This window comes from Orycteropus afer, unplaced genomic scaffold (genome assembly GCF_000298275.1).
Source record: "Orycteropus afer afer isolate SDZICR_OR568_19922 unplaced genomic scaffold, OryAfe1.0 scaffold00051, whole genome shotgun sequence".
NCBI classification, from domain to species: domain Eukaryota; kingdom Metazoa; phylum Chordata; class Mammalia; order Tubulidentata; family Orycteropodidae; genus Orycteropus; species Orycteropus afer.
Genome location: NW_006921638.1, coordinates 196,690 through 215,106, shown reverse-complemented (window position 1 = coordinate 215,106; position 18,417 = coordinate 196,690). Strand labels below are relative to the sequence as shown.

At 37.3% G+C, this 18,417-nt stretch overlaps 1 protein-coding gene across 1 annotated transcript in view; it reads left to right on the top strand.

The window, feature by feature from the left end:
* STRN3 (striatin 3) overlaps positions 1-18,417 on the top strand; it is a 135,855-nt gene that overhangs the window by 56,077 nt on the left and 61,361 nt on the right. Inside the window, exons 2-4 of the mRNA XM_007938524.1 lie at positions 8,601-8,704; positions 9,159-9,232; positions 13,731-13,812. Coding sequence (XP_007936715.1) covers positions 8,601-8,704; positions 9,159-9,232; positions 13,731-13,812 — 260 coding nt within the window. The remainder of the gene's footprint in view (positions 1-8,600; positions 8,705-9,158; positions 9,233-13,730; positions 13,813-18,417) is intronic.

The window sequence follows — 18,417 nt, the reverse complement described above, 5'->3', positions numbered from 1 at the left end:
TGGTTCAGAATTGGAAAAGGTGTGCGGCACAGTTGTATCCTTTCACTTTACTTACTCAATCTGTATGCTGAACAAATAATACATTAAGCTGGGCTATATGAAGAAAATACAGCATCAGGATTGAAGGAAGACTTACTAACAACCTGTGATAGGCAGATAACACAACCTTACTTGGTAAAAATTATGTCTCTCTACCTACCTACTTGGGAGCTCCGGTGGTGTAGTGCCTAAGGCATTTGACTGCTAACCAGAAGGCTGGTGGTTCAAGCCCACCAGCCACTCCTCAGAAGGAAGATGGGGCAATCTACTTCCATAGTGATACTGCCTCAGAAACCTAAGGAGGGGTTGCTGTGAGTTGGGTCCGACTCGACGGCACACAACAACAACAGCATCTACCTACTCACCTACCTATCTGTGGTTAAGGTTGGCAAACTGTTTCTGTCAGGGGCCTGATATAGTAAGTATATTAGGTTTTATAGACCGCAGAGACTGTATTTGTTTGTTTTGCAATGCTTTAAAAATGTGAAAACTACTCTCGGCCCTAGGGCTGTCCAAAAAGTGGCTTTAAGCCAGGTAGTTTGTCTGTCCCTTCTTTATCTTGAACAGAAGGTTTTTTTGTGTTTTTTTAAAATCATGATGAATTAACTACTTTATAGTTAAATGCTTTTGCCTTGCTTATGAAATCTTTCCTTAGTATGAGGTTATAAAGATATATGTAAAAGAATTAATATTCTGCCTTCACACTTAGGTCTGTAATCCACCTAGAATTAATGCATATGGTGTCAGAGGTTCATTTTCATTTTTTCCCCCCATATGGATACCCAATTCACTAGACACCATTTTTGAAGTGCTTGATAATTCTTTCCTTAATACTCTATTTCTTTGGTTTGTGTTTTTTTGACACCAATCACTTGTCTTAATTTCGGTAGCTTTATATTGCATCTTAATGTCTGGTGTAGAGCAAGTTGTTTACAATTGTCTCGGCTATTCTTTTGTTGTTGTTGTTTGCCGTCGAGTCGGCCCCGACTCATAGCAACCCCTCCTTGGGTTTCCGAGGCAGTATCACTACGGAAGTAGGATTGCCCAACCTTCCTTCGGAGGAGTGGCTGGTTAGCCTTCTGGTTAGCAGTCAAGTGCCTTAGGCATTATGCTACCAGAGCTCCTTGGCTATTCTTAGCAATTTGAATTTCTTTGTAAATTTTAGAACCACCTTATCAAGTTCTGTAAACACACACACACACACAAAATTGGAAATTTGATTGCAGTTACCTTAAGTATTTTGTTAGTTTGGGTGAGAATTGATGTTTTTACACTGTTGAGTCTGCCAGCTAATTTAAGTTATCTTCAATGACAATTAAAATGTTCGATTTTCTGTGCAGAGATCACATACATATTTTTTTTGTGGTGGTTTATTTGTACTTTTATTTTAGGCCATTGTAAATTTTTTGAGGTTTTGCTTTAAAGTGTTTATTTGTAGAAATGATACTATTAATGGAGCATTATGACCTATAAATATAGCTGAAAAATCTATTGGTAGTGTTCCTTTACTAAGTGTGAAATCTGTCATTTAATTGATCATTATTACCACTGTCAGACATAATCTCTATCTTTTCAGTCGCGGTACCTTCAATATAGTTGGTGATAAAAGGTTACAAGGTCACTTCCAGTCCTCTTGTCTTCTCTGTCACCTGCTCTTTCCCCCCCTTCCAAGTATTTTTTAAGTAGCCCTAGGAGTGCAGTGGTTAAGCACTGGCTGCTAACTAAAAGGTTGGCAGTTTGAACCCACCAGTTGCTTCACAAGAGATAGCTTTTTCCACTACTAATTGTAATATGCTTATGAGATCTGGAAATTGTTATTTAACCCCAATACTCACGCCTGATGTACTTTGTGGCTTGAATTCACATAATAGTTCTATAGTATGATTGATGGTTTTTAAAAAACAATCTTATTTTGAAGATATATAATGAAATTGACATATTTTACATTTGCTTCTGAGCTTAAGAGGATAAATGCTGTTGTTTTCTTGAGGATTAGACTATTAGGTTCTGAATATTTGCCATTTCCCCTAGATACTCACTTTTATTTTGGCACTTTATTTAGAATTTAGAAATATTATATACCTCTCTTCAGATCATGTTGAAAAACTTCAAAAAACAGGATTCGGCATTCAGGAGTATGGAATAAAAATGCACCAGGAAAACTTAGAACCCTTTGTGAATTAGAGTGGCCCACTTTCCAGGTTGGATGGCCATCAGGGGGATCATTGGATAAGAAAACTACCCTGAGAGTCTGGTTGGTAGTGACTGGGGACCCTGGTCATCTGGACCAATTCTCATACATAAATACATGACTTGAGTTAGTAACAAATCAGCCCCCATGGCTTCAGGGGCAAGTTAACTGGGTAATGGTTTTTCAGAAAACTAAAGCACAGCCTTCCACTTTGCCTGAACCCTCGAGCCCCTCTATCCTACAAGGGGCACCGGAGGATCTGGCACCCCCTCCTTATACGCCGATATATCCATCTCTGAGAGCCCTCCGATCACAGATGCCATCCATTTCCCCATCGGACTCTACCACCAGCCCAAGCCTTACAACTCCAGCTGGGGCCAGCATTGAACCACCCCACCTCAGTTCATACAACCAATTGCTTCCCTCAGCTGTGCAAATGCCACTCCAGATCAGGGCACCCACTTATGTGGTCTAAGACGACCATGTCTGAGGGGGACAACACACCCTAGTTTATCAACCGTTCACTACCACTGACCTCCTTAACTGGAATCATCATACCCCACCATACACAGAAAAGCTTCAGTCCCTAATAGACCTCATGCAATCCAACTTTCAGACCAACACACCCATCTGGGCAAATGGCCGTCAGCTCCTCCTCATGCTGTTCAATACAGAGGCAGGTATTACAAGCTGCCACTCTGTGGGCAGAAGAGAAGGCCCCAGCAGGAGTTATAAATACACAGATCTATACCCAGAGATGCCTCCCATATGAAGATACACACTGAGACCCAAATGAGAGAGAGGGTCTCTGGAACCTGGAGACCTACTGGGAAACACTTCTACAGGGGATACGGAGAGGTGGTCAGGTGATCAACATCAACAAGGTAGCGGAGGTCCTACAGGGCCCGGGAGAAAGCCCCAGCCCTTTCTATGAGAGACTTTGCAAGGCCTACAGACTCTATACTCCATTTGACCCAGAGAGCCAGGAAAACCCATGGATGGTCAACACTGCCTTTGTGAACCAAAGTGCAGGAGATACCTGCCGAAAACTTCAGAAACTAGAAGGTTTTACAGGCATAAATTCCACCCAACTTTTGGAAGTAACAAAGTTTCCATAAACCAGGAAGCAAAGTGCGAGGCACACCAGAAAATGAAGAAAAAGGCAAACCTCATTGCAGCGGCACTCAGACCAGACCGGGCCCACCTAACAACAGAGGGAAGGGAGCCAAGCCGTCTGCATGCAAAAATAGCGGGAAGGGAGAACCTCCCCTTGATCAAGACCAGCGCTCCTTGATCAGTGCCAGAGAGGAAAAATGAGTGCCCACAGAAGCAAAATAATAAAAGGGGAAACCCAGGCCACCAAAAGAGACTGGTCTATTCAGCACTACCGAAATGGAACTCTCTGAGGACTGAGACAGACCAGGTCTGGTTGCTGCTCCACCACCCCCTGAACCCATGGTCCAAGTTGAAGTAGGGGGAAAGGTTATGGACTTCTTAGTAAAGACAGGGACTGAACACTCAGTGGTAACCCAACCCATAGCCCCAAAAACAGAAAGACTAGTTAACATTGTTCGAGCTACTGGAACAGTGACCTGCCAAACCTTGTCAGCCCAGGAAGTGCACCGTAGGGAACCAGCCAACAATGTGTAACTTGTTGCAAAAATAACCCTTGCCAGCATCCCTCGCCACCTCCTGGCATTCAGTCTGTGGGATCAGACCTTTTGAAAACCTGGCAGTGGACTTAACCGAACTACCTAGTAGTGGGGATTACCGTTATCTCCCATGAGTGGTGTGCACGTATTTGGGGTGGGTAGAGGCCTTCCCCACCTGCTCGGAAAAAGCCAGGGGGGTAACACGAGTACTGCTGTGGGAAATCATTCTGATATATGGCCTCCCCCTATACTTGGGGTGAGACAAAGGACCAGCATTCATGGCAGAAGTGCTGCAGGAAACAGCTCACATGTTGGGCATAAATTAGAAATGGCATGCTGTCTATAGGCCCCAGAGATCAAGCGAAGTGGAATGCTTGAATGGGACCATAAAAACTGTACTCAGCAAATTATGCCAGGAAACCTGTTTAACTTGGCCGCAAGCCCTTCCCCTAATATTATTAAAAATTAGGTGATCCTCGCAGAAGGCTATAGGATATTCCCCCATCAGTCCTTTTCGCCAAACCCCCACCCTCCTCCATTCTATGTCTGGGACCCCTGGAGAGAGAGATGAAACGGAAATCAGTAATAAATTAAAAACTGGAACAGTTTCAACACAAATATCCAAGTAAGTAACGGAAAGACTCCCTATAAGTCTTTTCACTTCTATACACCCATTCCAACCTGGGAATCAAATGTGAGTTAAAGACTGGAACCTGATCCCCCTCCTCCTCCATGGAGGGACCCCTTACTGTCATTCTAACTACCCCGTGGCAGACAGGGTTAAAGGTATCACCTCATGAATTCATCACTCCAGAATTAAAAGGACTACATCTAACAGCTCTAACAACTCTTGGGAAATCGAAAGCCACCCCCTGAACCCTCTGAAGGTATCTTTGCAACATGAGAACTGCAGCTCTACAGTGCCTTGCTCCAGTCACTCCATGGGCTGACTGGTCTACACACGGCTAAAGCCTGAGGACCTGCACTCACGTACAATGACTTTCCTGGAACTCATCACCCTACACCTTGGACTTTGCTCATTTTCCCCCTTGCCTGTTAACTTCTATCTCTCTTGATCCAGGCACACAATGTATCAAAACAACCCATTCAGGCTCCAGGGTCACAGAAACCCTGATATAGCATTCATATTACAGTTTTCAGGGAGAGATCTCCTCTTGGTGAACATAACCTCCTTGTAATCACAAGTTACTAACCAGGCCTGGGAGGCCCCAAATGAGTTATACTGGATCTGTGGGAGTAGAGCTTACGCTAACATTCCTTGGGGTTGAACAGGTACCTGCACCTTCGGAACAATCTGCCTCTCATTTTTCTTCCTACCTCTACAAAAGGGAGAAACTTTTGGCATACCTGTATATGATTCAGCCAGGTCCCAACGAAACATGAAAATAGGGGAGTAGAAAGATACTGAATGACCTCCTGAAAGAATTATTCAGTATTATGGCCTGACCACATGGGCAGAGGATAGAAGTTGGGAGTACCGAACCCCAATTTATATACTTAACAGAATCATTAAATTACAAACAGTGTTAGAAATAATCAGCAATGAAACAACCGGGCTCTTAACCTTCTGGCCAAACAACACACACAGGTACCAGCAGCCATATATCAAAATCAACTGGCCCTGACTTACCTCCTGGCTTCAGAGGGAAGCGTGTATGGAGAATTTAACCTTATTAACTGCTGTCTAAAAATAGATGATGAAGGAAAAATCATTGAGGAAATAGGAGAATTCAAAAAATAACTCTCATCCCTGCCCAAATATGGAAGGGATGGGCTGCAGATGAATAATTTAATAATAAACTAACTAACTTTGGAAACTTCAAAACTATGACAGGTGTAGCAGCCCTATTTTTACTCCTTATAACAGTCCTCCCCTGTGTACTGCCTATGGCCTTGAAATCTATTAATTCAATCATCAGAACTGTGGTAGAAAGGAAAACTTCCTCTCATATACTATAACTTCATAGGTATAAACTATTAAACCAAAGTCTGGAACAGATTATCCAGGAAGAAAGTGAAGCTCCTTAAAATTCAAACAGAATGAAGGAGCTTCAAAGGGGGGAATGAGGCAGGCCACACCCAGTTTTGAGAAAATGAAATGGAAAGCCCCTGATAAGTACTCCCTTCCTCCTGCTGCCCCCAACAGGCACTCCCTCCCTCTTGCTGCCCCCGACAGATACTCTCTCCCTCTTACTGCACTTCCTACTTAAGTAAAACTGCTCTGCTAGCGTTTTTCAGAAAAGAAATCAACCACCATATACCCCGTGTACCCCAAAAACATACAAAAGGCCTGTGTAACCTTTGTTTGGGGCTCAGTTTCTGGATGTGAATCCACTGAGCCAAGTGTTGACAACATAAAGTCCTTCCTTTACCCCATCCTGCTCAGTGTTAGCATTTCCCTTGGCAGCTCCAGCAACACAAATACTGCCCTTCTGTTCTCCCACAATTGATCAGGAGTGAGTTCAGTTCCATACCTGAAGGGTGAGTAGGGGCCATATTCTCAGGGGTCTCACCGGGCTCTATCAGACCAGCAAACCTGATTTTTTCTTCTTTTTTTTTATGATTTTGAGTTTTGTTCTACATTGTTCTACTCTATACAAGATCTCCTGCACTGATCCCCCTCTGAGTGGTTGACAGTGGTAGCTGGGCACTATCTAGTTCTTCTGGTCTCATAGGCATTGTTTAAGTATTAGTCAACTTGATTTAGCTGGTTAATTTGCCTAGTATATTTCTGTTACAGAAACGAACACATCCTAACTTAATGGGTTAAGTTATCCAGCTGAATTTCACATTTGATTTGATCCCATGTTTACAATTTAAAAAAATAATAATGATAATTTAGCATACTAAATAGCTTTTCATGCTGAACAAACGTACTTGTGGGCGTATTTGTGTTCCACCACATATGAGAGGTTGTGTTGTTTTTTTTTTGTTTTTTTTTAAATTAAATCTTGTGATGTGGGTGATGAAAGTTATTTTTATTGTGTGTGTACGTAATGCAAATTTCCCCATATACATGCCAGTCTCTTCAATTATTGTTCTTCACTGTGGGATGAGTAAAGAAGACTGACCTGCTGGGGAGGGCCAGAAAAAGGTAGATAATTGCCTCTCTTTGAAAATAATGAAATAGGCAATTAAAAAGAAATTTTTTGAAACCAGTGATAATCTTATTTTGAGAAATGTATCTACTTGTGAATATAATGTTACTTTTGAATTCTTTTAGAGTTGTATGTTGGGAATTTGGTGCAATTTTTATTTTAAAAAATTTCCTTGCAAGGTTATAAAGATTAATATTAATATTATGGACCTTATGGATTATAAACAACAATTTTTACATTTGTAAGTCAGAGAAATTTATTAGCATTATCATGTTGTGCAACCATTGCCACTGCCAAATTCACTGCTGTCGAGTCAATTCCAACTCATAGCAAACCCCTTTGGGTGTCTGAGTCAGTAAATCTTTATGGAGGTAGATTGCCCAGTCTTTATTCTGAGGAGTGCCTAGGGGGTTTGAACTGCCAGCCTTCTGGTTAGCAGTCAAATGCCTTAGGCACTACACCAGTTACCTCTGTGTGTGTGTGTATGTGTGTGTGTGTGTGAATGATTTGGGTGAATGTTTACAGACCAAATTGGTTTTCTATTCAACAATGCATACACATTCTGTTTTGTGACATTCACTACCATCCCCACACTATAACAGCATTCTTCCCACTTCCTCCCTGTGCCCACCCCATCCCTTCAGCCTGCCTTTCCATCCCCTCCTGGCTTCCTAGCTCTATCCCTGGGAAAATGCTATCCTCTTGATCTCACATGCTTGATTGTTCTAATAAGTGTGCATCCTCCTGGTATTACTCTTCACCTTATAGGTCTGTCTGTGGTTTGGCTGAAAGTTGAGTCACTAAGGTTAAGTTCAGGTCCTAGCTTGATGGGTCTTAGACAAGAGCCATAGTAGTCTTGGGGTTTCCACCAGTCTTCATCAGACCAGTAAGCCTGGTCTTTTTTTTTTTTTTTATGATTTTGAGTTTTATTCTGCATTTTCCCCCACTTTTTCCGATCTCCTGGAAAAAGCAGGAGTCAGCAATTTCAGCTGGCTCTGCTTTCAGAGCAGTCAGCAATTGTAGCTGGGTGCCATCTATTTCTTCTGGTCTCAGGGTTGTGGAGGATAGGGTTCATGTCATCCATTATTTTTCACTCTTACTTGTTTTGGACTGGGAAAGACCAATAGTTGTATCTTAGATGGCTGCTCACAAACTTTTTAAAACCCCAGTTGCTACTCAACACAGTAGAATGTAGAACATAGTGTTTGTGGATTATGTTGTAGTAATTGACCTTAGTGTCACCTGAGACTATGGTCCTGACCCTCCATGCCCAGTGACTCATTCCCTCAAAGTGTTTGGTTATAAATACGAAGTTTTCCTAACTTTGCCCCTTGTATGCTCTGCTATATTCATGGATATATTTGTAGCACATACAAATACATAGAGAGATCCTCTGTCAAACATATATATACATGGGTGTAGTCCCATGCGCCTTCCCACCCCTGTTCAAATTATGAGTGGATGTGTCTTATCTATGTATCCACTCATAGATTTATAGTTACTTTTATTTTTGAAGTGTTTGTTTTCCTTTTTCATCTCTTTACTATGTATGGTTAAGGAAAAGTTAAGAAAAAAGACATGCATCTTTTATATTTTTAGGCCCGGATAGCATTTTTGCAAGGAGAAAGAAAAGGTCAAGAAAACTTGAAGAAGGATTTAGTAAGAAGAATAAAAATGTTAGAATATGCATTAAAACAAGAAAGGTACGTCTGCCTCATTTTCTTACATAAAGCAGACCAATATTACTCTATTGTACAATGTATTTGAAAGATATAAAGCCGTGCTGAAATACAAAATGGTGTTTTGATTTGATTCTTATATGGGAAAAGTAAAGAAGAATAAATAGATTAAAATTGTTGAAGTGAAACAGTATGTTTTATTATGGGATATATATTTTTCTAAGAAGAACAAAAATAATTTATCTTTTTTTGTCACTTGGAATGTATTTGTTAGTGGGCAATTTACCTTTTTTTCTCCCCCTTCTGTTACAGTGGTACATTTTTTTTCTCCAGCCATTTTTGCGAATAAAGGTTTTTTTTTTTTTAAATCTCCATTATGCTTTGTGTATTATTAAAGAAAAATATAATAGTAGACAGTTAACTATGCAGAAAAGCAAAAGACAAAAATTCTTTTAACAATTTGTTGTTAAATTTTCAGGGCAAAATACCACAAATTAAAATATGGCACAGAACTGAATCAAGGAGATTTGAAAATGCCAACTTTTGAATCAGGTAACCTCAATGATTCTTTTTGCTTTTTTTTTTTTTTTTTTTAATTCCAGAAAAATTAGTTTAGTATTCATTTTTATGTAACACACATTTTCTTTGCCCTCATTTTGCTTTGATATATTATTGTAATACTTTCTAGAATTTGTTAGATGATACATTATTGTAATAATTTCTAGAATTTTTTTGGGAAATGTTAATGAATAAAAGTAAGTAATTTGATCTACATTTTCAACCCAGACATTACTTGTCCTATTGTTTTTTTTTTCTACTTGAAAACCTATTTATAAGTGATGTGCATTTTTTTATAGTAATTAGAACTAGAAGACATAAAATATCTGTTTCTACACCTGTGGATGGTTCTTGACCCATCCTACATAAATTTAGTTTTCATTAGTATTAAGTCCTTTTTGTTAGGAAAAACTGATCAGCTCAGTTTAGTTTTAAAGATAATAGAAATTTCACTGGATTTGGAACTACACAGCAGCCAAATAAGGATAAGAGAGAAGGGAAAAATGAATCTTCATTTGGCCTTGCTCTTTCCTAAGCAGGTAGTCATTATGAATAGTGTCTGATGAAAAATTGTACAGAAAGAGGGCTCTGAATATAGAAAAGTTTAGTGTGAGTTTTAGTCCTTCATATGATATAATTTGAAATGTATAAAAGAATCTAATAAATAAGAATGTTATGATTTGTATTGTACAGTATTTGGTAATATTAACTAGTCATGTCTTATTTCTCAGGTATATTTAGAATTCATTTCTAGACACAGTTTGGTTCTTAGGTATTGGTTACTAAGGCAAGAAAAAAGTGTGTTCTTTTCTTCTTTAAATACACAGTTACTATTCTTCCCACATCTAATAAAGTCAAAGCATGTATTACAGGAAAAATCCAAAACCAAAATCACTGCCATCAGGTCAGATCTGACTCATAGCAGCCCTCTTTGGGTTTCCAAGGCAGTATCACTATGGAAGTAGATTGCCCAATCTGACAGGAAAAATAAAACTTTATTGCTTTTTCTTTTTTTAGGAAAGAGGTGTTTTTTAAAAAATATTTAATTGGTTTTTAGTTCAGTAAATATTTAGAACTTGGAAGAAACACACAACAGACTTACAACATGCATATGGGTTATTTTAGAGTCTTTTCCAATTCAATTTTAGCAGCAGAATCTTCTATTATATCTTTCCATTTTCTTCAGCTATAAAATAAAGCAGCCAAGATGGGAGCAACATGGCTTCTTTTTGATTTGGCTTTTCAATGGTTATGTAGACTTACTCTGATGCTAGGAAATAATAATATAGTCTCTTCCTTGGAAAAACAAGAGTATTAAAATTTCCTCAAATTGAGGAATAGTATGAAATGCAAGCATTGTATTTACAGGTGACATAATAATAACATAATTGGTTGTGTTTACGAATATAGAAAAACTGTTCAGGGTGTTTAGTTAATAGAGTCCAAAAGGTTGGGCAAAAAATAGACCATGCAAACAAAATGGAATAAAATTATTTATATTAATTTGGTGGTGCAGTGGTTAAGGCATTTGGCTGCTAATCAAAAGGTTGACAGTTCATACCTACCAGTTGCTCCATGGGAGAAAGATGAGGGAGTCTATTTCTATAAAGATTTATAGCTTGGGAAACTCTGTGGAACAATTCTATTCTGTCTAATAGGGTTGCTGTCAGTCAGAATCGATTCTATGGCAGTGAGTTAATTATTTATTTTTTTTGGTAACATGGAAATAAATATTAAATGAGACAGGTTGTCTATACACCCTTAAAATAAAATGTTAGAAAAGGGGCAAACTACTGATTTGACAGAAGTATAATTTATGCAAGTTTTTATACATCTCTCTTACTAATTCAAAAGATATGTTTTACCTTAAGCCCTAACTTATAAAAGTGGTTCTATCCAAATGGATAAAGAACTGTTATGTACCATATTAAACCAGGTACACCTACCAGAATAGTGAAAATGAAAGAACAGTACTAAGTGTTGAGGATGTAGAACATCCAGGTCTCTTAAACATTGATGTTGGGATTGTAAATTTATAGAGCTGCTCTGAATATGACCTGGGCAGTATCTACTAAAGGGAACATAGCATACATACCCTATAACCTAGTAATTTCACCCCTAGCTATTCCATTTCTAGAAATGCATATATACATTACCTTAAGATATATAAGAATGTTCATAGTGTATCACTCATGATAGTAAAAAAATTGGAAACAGTTGAAATGTCCTTCAACATTAGAGTAGCTCGATATAGTGATCTATTAACATAGTATTCCATTTAGGAACGTAGGTGAACAAACTACAACCAAGCCCACCATCATGGATAGATCACGTTAAATTGAAAATTGATATAAATATTCCCGTTTATACAAAATTCAAAAATTAATTTAGTTTTTAGAAATCAGGATATTGTTTATACCCTTTTGGGAATGGCTAGTGAATGCAAGGGGACAAAGGAAAGCTTTTCAGAGTGCTGATAATGTTCTGTTTGTTTCATCATCTAGTTATTGGTTACTTTGATGTTTTCAAAACATCATTAGGCTGTACACTTGTGATGTAGTTCAAGAATGTCTTTAGCAGCATTATTTATAATAGTGAAAAATTAGAAACCAGTTTTAGCATTAGGGGACTGGTTAAATAGGTACATACTTCCTACGGAATATTATATAATTGTTTCATATGATGTTAAGCCATGTTTATGGCCATAGAGATAATGTTCAAGGTGCATTAAGTGTCATAGCAACTTATAGTGCAGTATATACATTGGACTCTTTAGAAAGAAATATGTAGGCAGTCCCTGGGTTCCACACATCCCTATATACAACCGATAGTTGTAAACCAACCCCCAAAAAGGCTGTTACATTAAAAATTTGAGGTATGTACAATGGTTGATAGTAACAAATGAGCACTGCTTTGTGAGACACATCAAAAAATTATTATTACTTTACTATTATGTTAAATATGTTTCAGTGTATCTGGATGCTGTTATGCATAGAAAGGTATACTATATACTAAGAAAAACATTTGACTAACTGACGACAGATTTGAACCATTTCTAACTGTTCCAGCGTATGTACAAATTCAACTTCAAGACATGTTTAGGAATGGAATTTGTTTGTAATCCAGGGACTGTCTGTATTTGCAGAAGGGAAAATGTGGAAGTCCTAACAGTTGTTAACATTTAGTGATAGGTTTTTGGGCAGTTGTGTTTTTTTTTAAAATATATTCTTTATTCTCCAGTAATAATGTGTTTATATGATTAAAAATATACAGAATGTTATAAATTGAAAAATGCTATAAACAGAAAAATAACCTATTAGAAAATTAGAATGAAAATAATTACTTCTAGAAATTAGAAATTCCTGTTTGTGAGAAGAATAAGAATTAATACTGAAATTGTTATGGTTAGACAAATAATGCCTACAGAGGGTAATTGGATTACCACCAATAAATAATTGTTCAAGGGACTTTGAGGAGTCTGTGAGTTTATAAGCCATTCTAAGAGTTCTCAACATTTAGTGTAAGGATTGGCCTTCCATGCCTCTCTCTTTTTTACTGTGTTTATTTTTATGATGAGAGTTTTTTTTTTTTTGAAATAATTTCCATTATATAATTGGTGCCAGTGAATACTTCTAAGTTTCACTCTAGGTTTACTTGAAAGCTGAATTTACCTGAAATTATATCATTTGTTAAACTCTTTAAAAAAAAAAAATGCACTGTTACCTGAGTAAATGTGGCTTTTTACCACAGCAAAGCAGTAGTTTATAAGATGAAAACTATTGTGATCAGGTGTAGTTTTAATGTAAACAGTCTTAAAAATGGTTTTAATATAGTCTCAAAACCACGTGTAATTTTAAAAGTATGCCCTCTTAGATAATTTGGAATGTTTTCTGTTTGACTTGAAATGGTAAAAGGACATAGTGCTTAAGGCATTTGACTGCTAACTAGAAGGCAGCGGTTCAAACCCACTAGGCACTCCTCGGACAGAATATTGGGTGATCTACTTCCGTAGAGATACTGCCTCGAAAACCAAAGGAGGGGTCACTATGAGTCTAATCGACTCGTGGGTGAGAGTAAGAGAGAAAGTCTTGTGATAAGTCCTAGTGATTTACTATTTTTTATATATACCTAATACCTTATGTAAATATAGCCTTTTAATTTGATAGGCATTAAAACTCAGTAGAATTCTGGTAATTAAAAAAAGTTATTTTTAATAACATCTCATTCAAAACTTGAGCCTTTGATTTTTGAATCTTTGGCAGTAATACTTTGGTTTTGTCAGTTTGGTTCCTAGACTATTAGGTTTGGGGGAGAAATACATTTTAAATGAGTGACTCACAGTACCTACTTAATAAAAGTTAATTTTCTTTTGTCCATTATAAAATATTTAGATATATTTTTATGGCAGCTTATCCCTAAGAGAAGTTTGGCAATATTTTCAAGAGTTGAACTAATGGGTGTGAAACTTTTTTTTTTTAAAAAACATTTTTAGAAGAAACCAAAGACACAGAGGCTCCCACAGTACCTCAGAATAGCCAGCTAACGTGGAAGCAAGGCAGACAGCTGTTACGACAGTGAGTAATAGTTTTATTTTCAGCTTTCTTTAAGGATCTACATATGAAAGTAGTTATATTTAGTCACTTTGCAAATATAAAAATTAGTTTTAAATTGTAATGGAACAATTTATATTTTTTTATTTTCCTTCTTGGATTGTTTAAAGTTTGTTTCTTCCATTTCAAGTTGATGTCATTTTCTTATTTGTAGAGTAGAATGTCCAAAAGACTTGATGACTTGAAGGCCAGAACAAAATTAATATAGAATTCATACTTCTAGATGACTCTATCCCTGTCACTTCCATAGTCTCACATACAGGTTTCTTTTAAGGGTATGTGTGACTGACTTAGAGAAGAATTTTAACAGATTATCTCAAGCTTTTCAGAAGTAGTTTGTCATAATCTTCTTTTCATTGAGTTTTGGTTTTAATTGTGGTACAATAGAACAAAATACGCCATTTTTAACTATTTTTAATTGTGCAATTCAGTGACATTAGTTAATTAGTTGAGTGTGTTTGTGAAAATACACACAACAAAATATAAACCTGATCAACATCTTCAGTTCAGTGACACAGGTTACATGCTTCACATTGTGTCACTGTGGTCACTATCTCTACCCCATATTGTTTTACTACCATTAACTTAGACTTTGCCCCTTAAAATTTTCATCTATGCCTTAGGGTTCTTATTATCTATGAGATAGATACAGATGATTTTCATATAGATAATTCTTTAAAAAATGCAGTGCTCAAGGCAAATGTTCTTTATTAATTGAGATAAACTGTTGTTTAGTTTAAAAATGACTTTTTGGTATAGTTTTGGTTCAAGTTTTAAAATTACTTGCAGGCAATAGATTTTGGGGTTCATTCAGTCTCACTAGATCAATATGTCTGGTTTCCATGAGCATTTAAGCTAATGCAAGTTTTTGAGAAACCTTTTTAAGTTTGAATTCTTTGCTGTGTTGGAAGTACTTATGTGGCAAATCTTGTTTGTCTTTTATTTGTTCTTCTCTTTTGTATATTGAAAAATTTGGTACTTGTGTCCTGCTGATATCCAGAGTAATTTACAATTATTCAACCTTCTTAACTTTATACAACTTCAGTAACCCCACGAAATGTGATAATGCCCTGGACCTTACAATTATCTAGAACTACTATATCTCTGAACTATTCCATAATTGGACAATCTCATATTCTACCTCTCTCTGGTCCAGTTTCCCACGTTATTTGCCCTCTGACCATACCTTTATCTTTAGACCTTGGACTATTTCATTTTCCTCCTTGCCTACTCTTATCTGTGGTTTATTTTATTTTGTTTTCTCTAGCTCCAGTTTAGACCTCATGCTAGCTCCATCACTCTTTTGCTAATACCTTGGGCTTTCTTGCTGCCTACTTTTCATCCCCCATCAAACCCCAGTCATTCTACTGTACCTACCTACAAAACTCCAGCCCTACTTTAATCTTATTTTCTGCTCCTTCTATTTCTAATTAATTCTTAAATCACAGAATGATGTCCTTGCCATTACATATTCATGGTTTCCTGTCTAAACATTGCAGACAGCCATTTTCCATAGCCCTGATCACATCCCATTCCTATTGCTCTCAGAAGATAGTCTAACACACTTAGCCCATTCCCCTTTACTTAAAAACATAAAGGCTATCAGGTGAGAGCTCCCTGAATTTATGCTTTCCTTTCTGTAAATGTATTTAAACTTCATATCCTTTAAGTCAGTTTCTAATGTTCCATTAAAAGAGATCATTAGCAGTCTGAACTTAAAGCTGTAGCAAGAGCAGATTATTGATGGGAAGGATGCTGGGGTAGCTAGCAGAATTGAGGGAAGTGCTGAACAACTAAGCATTAGGAAGGCTAGAGTAGCTCTGAGGCCATCTCAGGGATTGGAAACACCCAAGATACATTCTGTTTTCTGGTTTTATAGTTCCTTTTTTATTAGCTTATACTTTTCTATCAGTTTTCTCCATATGGCAGGGGACTCATTTTTTTTTTTATTGTGATAAAAGTGTATATATAACATTTGCCATTTCATTTGTTTTCGTGTGCAATTGAGTGACATTAATTAATTACATTCATCATGTTCTGCAACCATCACCATCCATATTTTTTCATCAGCCATAACAGAATCTCAATACCTCTTAAGTAGTGACTCCCTATTTCTCCTTCGCACCCACCCCTGTAATCACTAATAAACTTTTCAGAGAACTCCCTGTTTTAATTAGAACAATTTCAAACAAGTATTTTGCTAACTTGATCATATGACTGTTTATGAGTAGATCATTTTTTATCTGGGTTGTTAAAGACCTTGACCTCTCATTCAGACCACATTAGACCATGTCAAATATTCCTCCAAAAGAAGATTGCATTTTCTAAAAGAAGAGTGAAGACAACTGTAGAGAAATCAGCTAAGCAGTATTTCTTCAATAAATGTCTAATCCCATCATTTTATTCCTCTATGACTTTATGCTGAGCTTATTTAAAAAAATAGTTTGTCCCCATACATTTTCCTCTTGTTCTTTTCTCACTCATCTGGCCTGTTTTCTGTTTTGGTGTTTCTCTAAAAGCTACTGTCACAAACATATTCAAGAGACTTTTTTGGTTCATATTTGCTTTCTTGGAAACATTTGACATTAACTGTTCATTCCTTTGAAACACTTTGTTTTTTCTTTTTTTTAAAAAAAAAACACTTCCATCACACCATTCTTTGCTATTATTTTTTTCCTCCAATTTCTTAAATATTGTTATTTTTCCCTTGTGTTTCCCTTATTCTAGCCTTTAAGATGTTATGTCCCCAAGCTTTCTGTTGTTTTATATACTTTTTCTCTGGGGTAATTCATATAAATCCATGGCTTCAAATAACCACCAAACACTAATCTCTATAGCCCAAATCACTGTAGCAGTCCAGTCTCTTGTCAGCTTTTGACCTTTCTTACAAGTGCCTGTTGTCATTTGGTTGTTTTATAGACAACCATATAGTTGCCTAATAGAGCCAAACCAATCCCTTTGCCGTTGGGTCGATTCTGACTCATAGCAACCCTATAGGACAGAATAGAGCTCCCCTATAGGGTTTCCAAGGCTCTAAATCTTTAGGGAAGCATATTGTTACACCTTTTTCCTGTGGAGCAGCACGTGGGTTTAAACCACTGACCTTTTGGTTAGCAGCCAAGCATTTTACCACTGTGCCTCCTGGGTTCCTTGATTGTCTGATAGGTACCTATAAACTTGATTCTGACTTTTGACTCACCATTTCATTGAATGGCACCACCATCCAGCCATACAGGCTGTTCTAATTGCTAGGCCATCAAGTTGATTTTCACTCATAGTGACCCTGTGTACAACAGAGCAAAACACTGTCCAGTCCTGTGCCATCCTCACAGTTGTTGCTGTGCTTGAGCCCATTGTTATAGACACTGTCTCTCTCCATCTCATTGAGGGTCTTCCTCTTTTTGCTGATCTCTACTTTACCAAACATGATATCCTTCTCCAGGGACTAGTCTTGCCTTCCTCGCTTCTGAGGAACATTCTGGCTGTACTTCTCCCAAGACAAATTTGTTTATTCTTCTGGCAGTCCATGTACCATATTCAGTATTCTTTTTCAACACCATAATTCAGATGAAGCAATTCTTCATTCTGCCTTATTCATTGTCCAGCTTTTGTATGCATATGAGACAACTGAAAATACCATGACTTGGGTTAGGTGCACCCTAGTCTTCAAAGTGACATCTTTGCTCTTTAACACTTTAAAGAGGTCTTTTGCAGCACATTTACCCAGTGCAATATGTTATTTGATTTCTTGGCTGCTGCTTCCATGGGCTTGATTGTGGATCCTTGGCAACTTCAGTCTTTTCTCCCTTCGTCATGATGTTGCATATTGGTTCAGTTGTGAGGATTTTTGTTTTATGTTGAGGTGTGATCCACACTGAAAACTGTAGTCTTTGATCTTCATCAAAAAATACTTCAAGTCTTCTTCACGTTCAGCAAGCCAAAGTAGTGTCATCTTCATATCACAGGTTGTTAATGAGTCTTTTCCAATCCTAATGCCACATTCTTCTTCTTATAAACTAGTTTTTCAGATTATTTGCTCAGCATACAGATTGAATAAGTATGGTGAAAGGATACAACCCTGATGTACACCTTTCCTGAATGAAATCTCACAGTATCTGCTTGTTCTGTTTGAATGACTGTCTCCTGGTATGTGTGGGTTCCTCATGAGTACAATTCAAGAGTTCTGAAATTCCCATCTAAGCTAGAAACCTGGAAATTGTCTAAAATTCTTGCATCTTTTCTCATTCTACTGCCACATTAATTTTTTCACCGTATCCCAAATAATATACCTTACTGATTTTTCTCCCATTTGTCTCCTTTTTTCATTCTTGTTCTTACTGTGTTAGTTTCCTAACTGATCTCCCTTGTCATCAGATGTCTCAATTTACTAGTGCTGCCATAACAAAAAATACCAGAACTGAGTGACTTTAAAGAACAGAAATTTATTTACTAACCCTTTTGGAGGCTAGAAGTCTAAATTCAGGGCATCAGCCCTAGGGAAAGGCTCTTCTTTGTCTATTTTAGCTTCTAATAGCTGCTAGCGATCCTTGACTTTTCTAGGCTTGTAAA